This window comes from Apium graveolens, chromosome 7, assembly GCF_009905375.1.
Source record: "Apium graveolens cultivar Ventura chromosome 7, ASM990537v1, whole genome shotgun sequence".
Taxonomy (NCBI): domain Eukaryota; kingdom Viridiplantae; phylum Streptophyta; class Magnoliopsida; order Apiales; family Apiaceae; genus Apium; species Apium graveolens.
In genome coordinates, this window is record NC_133653.1 from 96,715,235 (window position 1) to 96,720,975 (window position 5,741).

General features: G+C 30.4%; 1 protein-coding gene across 1 annotated transcript; it reads left to right on the forward strand.

Annotated features, from left to right (window-relative positions):
- Nucleotides 1-649: 649 nt before the first annotated feature.
- LOC141672705 (protein RGF1 INDUCIBLE TRANSCRIPTION FACTOR 1-like) lies at nt 650-4,291 on the forward strand. Its single transcript, XM_074479352.1, has 4 exons — nt 650-1,198; nt 2,067-2,141; nt 2,686-2,823; nt 3,635-4,291. The coding sequence occupies exons 1-4, from the start codon at nt 977-979 to the stop codon at nt 3,959-3,961; spliced, it is 762 nt and encodes a 253-aa protein (XP_074335453.1). The 5' UTR covers nt 650-976; the 3' UTR covers nt 3,962-4,291.
- The last annotated feature ends 1,450 nt before the right edge of the window (nt 4,292-5,741 follow it).

Here is a 5,741-nt window from a genome sequence, read left to right on the forward strand (position 1 = left end):
GAATGGTGTCAACACATCAAAATGGTATATTTTTACACAATTTTTACGGATAGCCCTACAATATATCAACATAACACTCTTAAATACGTTACAACTTATATATATTACATCCGTTACAATACACGATATAATAATTTTAAACATATAAACAACGTGAACAAAGAAATCAATATCAACAACCGTCATTAAATTTGTTTGATAAGACTATAGTCAATAAAATACACGTTAAAGAAGATATAACCGCGTCAAAAACGTGACCCGTAAAATCCCCAAATGTCATCTAGGAAAATAACAAGAAAGTGATCTATGTACACAAATTTGTTCATGCCAACTTCTTACTTCCCAAATTTTGTTACATTTTCTTATGTGCAGATAATGTCATAGAAATTCTCCATATATAAATTTGGGATGATTGCATCTAAACCGCAATTTTAGCATTTAATATTTTCAATCTTCCAAAGCAAGTTAAAAAATATCAAATCAAAAGTCGGTAGATTAGACTTACAGGGGTAAATTGGTCAGAGAAAAAGTAAAAAAATGTTGTACACATTGGTGGGCTGTATGACCGTCATAAAAACACCACTCAATTACCAGTCATCAGACTCAGCACCATGCCACAACCCCACCCAACCCTAGAGTACACCCCTCTCAAGAAACACTCACACATTAATAATAAACTATACACATGTAATCAGAAAATATTTAAAATAAAATTCCCCAAGGTGTTGTATTTTTACATTTTGTTTGTTTTCTAAATATTGTTAGAAAAGAGACATTATTTCTGGAACCTGCAGAGCTTAAATAGAGGCCAAGACTCAAGAGTGTCTTTGAGTAGGTTTACTGGGACATGTGAGACTCTATTATCTCTACATACATTATACATACATCACCCTGCATCCTATACATACAAACAAGTATTATAAATCAATATAATAGTATTACATAGACTAGTATAAAGAATAAAGACCAGGGAGAGATGGCAAAAGAATCATCATCATCATCAAGAAGAAGAAGAGCTATGGAAGATATATCAAAGAAACCTGCATGGTTAAAAGAATTGTTGGCTGAAACATTCTTTGAAACATGTGGGGTCCATGATACTACAAGGAAGAACGAGAAGAACATATTTTGCTTGTTATGTTGTCATAGCTTTTGCCCTCACTGCCTTCCTGCTCATAATTCTCATCCCCTGCTTCAGGTATACAATCATGTCTATATTTCATATGAATTCTACTATCTTTTCATGCAGACTTGCTTTTTGATCTTGTAGGCTTTGTAATTCTATGTGGGGTTTGGAGAATTCAATGAGTTGTTACACCAAAAACTTGAATTTATATTCTTACTTTCAAGATTTTTTGAAAATTTTCTACTTGAGGTTTCTTTGAATTCTGTTTAGTTCTGTGATTGATCAAGAATTCTCAAGTTTCTTGCTTTCTTGATTGGATTGGGATCTTTATAAATTAGTGAAGAAATTATGGTTTAATTTTCAAGAATTGGTTTTCTTGAAGGCCTTTTACATATACTACTTTTACACTTTTAGTCAACTTTTCATTGAATTTCAAGAAAATTTTATAAGATCTTTGGTTCACACTTTAGAATATCCCTTTTGATGTAAGTGTTTCTATTGTATACTAAAAGGGTGTGGTTGGACATCTGTTTTCCCATATCTGGATTTGTTTCCTTTCCCTTATTGACATGATTTTATTTCTTTATCCAATTCCCCCCCCCCCTGCTACCAAAGGTTCCTCTGCTGTTGCTTTCAAAGAAAGTGAAAGTTTGACCCAAAATTCATCTCTAGTCTATTTTGTTTTCATCTAAACCCACTACTCATCCTCCATAATTTACTGTTACCTCACTTCATTCATTTCCCAAGTTTACTGTTGCTTCACAAATTAATTTTCATCTTTTACTTTTTACCTAAATTCCCAGTACTTCATTGGCAGGATATTTGAACTTAATTGTGAATCCAAAAACAATCTGATTAATAATTCAAATGTCTGATTATATGGAATTAATCATTTTACTTGTGTTGGCCATTTCTAACAATTTTTCTTTAATTTGTGTAGGTGAGGAGATATGTTTATCATGATGTGGTTCGAGTGGATGAGATAGAAAAGATTCTTGACTGTTCTTACATCCAGGTAAATTATAATTAGTTGAACCCAATGTAAGGGGATTGCTATAGTTGTGTCCTCTATGTCTCTGGTTGGTTGTTGATGGCTCATGGCCTGGAATAATGGCACACTCTATTTTTTTTTCAATTATGTAAAATAAGATCAAAGAATTTTTTTAAGTTACTGGACTTCCATTTTAATTATTATAAAGAAAATTACTCTAGGTGTTTTTTAGTATCAGTTGGATGTACGGAAAAGATGACAAAGATTTTTATTATGCAAGTGGATGACAAATGACAATCTAGTTGAAAATGAAAGACAAATGACAATCTAGTTGAAGATGAAAGTCCCGACATTTTTCACATGTTTAACTCATAATAAAGTTGTCTAAAATCTTAATTCTTTTAATTAAAGTAAGAAAAAATAATTTTTTATATACTTAGCTAGTTAAAACTAATTTCATGCAAATTGAAATGAAAAATAAAAATTAAATCATAAGAGTATGTTTAGTGTATATTTGTTATTTGTATTTGATACACTAAATGTGCTAATGTGATGTACTTGTGTGTAGCCATATACCACAAACAATGCCAAAGTGATATTCTTGAATCAGAGGGCGTTTAGGTCATCCAAAGAAGTAGCCAACACTTGCTTCACCTGTGACAGAATTCTCCAGGAACCCTTCCATTTCTGTTCTCTTTCATGCAAGGTTTATTCTCTCTTTAGATATCTTTTTGTATGTGGAGACACAACCATGCATTATCATGCAATTATTTTTTGGTATTTTTTAAAATCTTGGTATATCAATGTTGTACCAACCCCAGATGGTTGTGGTCAGTACATACCAAATGGTCAGTGCACCATATGTTACTTGTTGCATTGTTTCTTAAAGAAAGTGAGAGCCAGGTGTTTCAATTATAACTATCAATAATAACCATCACAGAGAACCTTGTCAGAGTTTTAGGATAACATTTGCTTTATCTTAATTTTCTATTCTCATCATTATCCATATAATAAGTCACTCATGTATTTTAAAATAATAATTGAGTAAGTAGTGTTTGTCTAAGAGTCACCAATGTTTATTACTTGGTTAAAGATTGTGTTAGATAAACTAAATATTATCATGTAATTTACTTTTTGTAAGATAAAAAATATGGAAATTTTTGTTTCAAGCAAACATATGTACCCAGTATTGCATCCATTTATTTTGTGTCTTTGAGCTGATAATGGTGTAAACTTTAGATTATTATTACAACTTAAAATTTTATATAAATATCACTAAAGATTAAAATTGTTATTTTTAAATTTTAGAAATGCTTGCTATCACGTGGACCCAAGTTTTTCTCCCCATCCAACAAAGTAATCCCTTATTGCAAGTATTGTTAACTTGTTATTAATGGAATTATAATCTTGCAGGTTTTTAACGCTAGTTTACTGCCATAGATTAAAATACTAATTAAAGTCAACAACCATTTTTATGCAAATAAATAGTGCATGGACTAACACCTTTTATGTTGCAGGTTAATCACATGGTTTATGAAGGTGAAGATTTATCCAGCATCATCTTGGGGTTCAAGGAATGTAATGAATCTGAATTTGCCCGGGCACAATTTGAAGGACTCCGAATGGACAGTGATGACAATGGTGGTGTGATTACTCCAAATTCCATCTTGGAGGAACCTTCACATTACCATGGCTCTTCATCATGCTCTAGCCATGACATGGGCAGTTCCAGTGTAGCGCACCCCGTTCTGAAAAAGAAGAAAGGCAGTGGCTACATCCCTGGAATAATGTGCTCCCTTGGCAACAGGAGAAAGGGAGCTCCTCAAAGATCCCCTCTCTCATAAACAATAAAAGTTTCCTAATAAGTAATGGTCGTATGTTAATTTTACTAGGTTATATCTATGGATGCATATCATTGCATAACTAGAATGATTTTAAGAATTGTTGGATTTGCTTGTGTTTTTTATGTGTTTTGCCTAGGCGGAGCAACTCCATTTCCTCCACAGGTGGCAGGTTATTATATTTCAAATTATGCTCCAGTTCCACCAATTTTGTTCTTGGTGGTGTGGAGTTTGCTCAGAGTTCATTGCTATATATGGTTTGTAAGTGTAATAAGTTTAACGGTCTCCTTTTGTCTTTTTTGCCATTCTTTTATATAATCTAGTTAATTATTAGCACAGTTATTCATATATGTTTGCAATAACATTAGTTTTGTATATATCAGGATCAGGCTTTCCAAATGATGCATTCTAAAAACTAGCTTAGACAGCCCCTCCCCGGGCATTTATCTTGGTTCTTCATTTCTATTGCTTTGCTCTTCCTGCACTAATTTAGAATATCCTAACTAAATTTCTGGTCGGCTACATTTTTAAGTGGGGTACTTCTTCGGTCGTTCATAGTAGTTTTGATAAAAAAAATTACATGTCCACTTTTAACTTCTATGCAAATTTATTAATAATTTTTTGAAATCATCCTTTTCAAAATTATAAAACAAATAATAGGTGGAAATTAATCATTAAATTAATATTTTATTAATATGTCTAAAATATTGAAAAGAGACACCAAATTAAATATTTAGTTAGTCTGTTTTTAATTTTTTTACATTTATTTAGAAAATACTAAATTTATTATACATTTGTACTTATATTCATCATAAATGCCTTGATTTCATAATAAAATAATTTATTTGATACACTTTTCTACCCCACATTAATTGTTATTTAAATTTCAAAGGGTTAATTGGAATAAAATATCTCATTTGTACATTAGAAATTGAAAATGAACAATAAATATTTCAAAAAATAGATGGAGGGAAGAAGTACACTGATGTTGTTATATTACTCTTACTTTCTTTAATATTTAGTTTTATATTTATTTAAATTTTATTCACTCCATCGAAATGATATGGTCTGTAGTTTGGTTATTTATGTTATGCTTGTGTTATTATATTCAAGTTATATTTTATTTTTTTAAATTATTATTTTAGTCGCATTATTAAGTTAGTGCTGACTAAATCAAGTTAACTCCTTTATATCAATTATATTATATAGGATATAATAAGTTAATGTTTGTATTTGTGAGTAGTAGAACCTGTACCTATTTTACTTGATAATATTATTTCTGAAATTATTATTGTACACTGACGATTAAACCATGCCAAATTAACTCTCTTATGTCAATTATATATAAAATATAATTTGTGGTGTATATACAAATTAAATTACAATATTACTTATTGGGCTCATGTTACAATTAAAAAAATTTAATTTATTATTTACTAACTGTAAAGCATAATGTAACATAATATGTAATCGAGAAATTATAACTCAACATGTAACACAAACAGATAAACATATATTAAATTATGAAGCACAGGAACCTAAAGATGAAGACATGATTTACACAAAAAATCAAAAAATGCAAATGACTCTCTAAGTCCACAATCAAGTCATGAGAAGAAGTTCATTAACATGTTCAAGCATCCATGAAGAATAAGACATCAAAGGACTTCTAATATCAGTTACATAGTTTGATTTGAAGTATTAAAGATCAGGTTCAGTGGTTGAAGCAATGGATAATCAACCAAGATATATTAGTTCATAATTGTCAAAGGAATTGGATTAA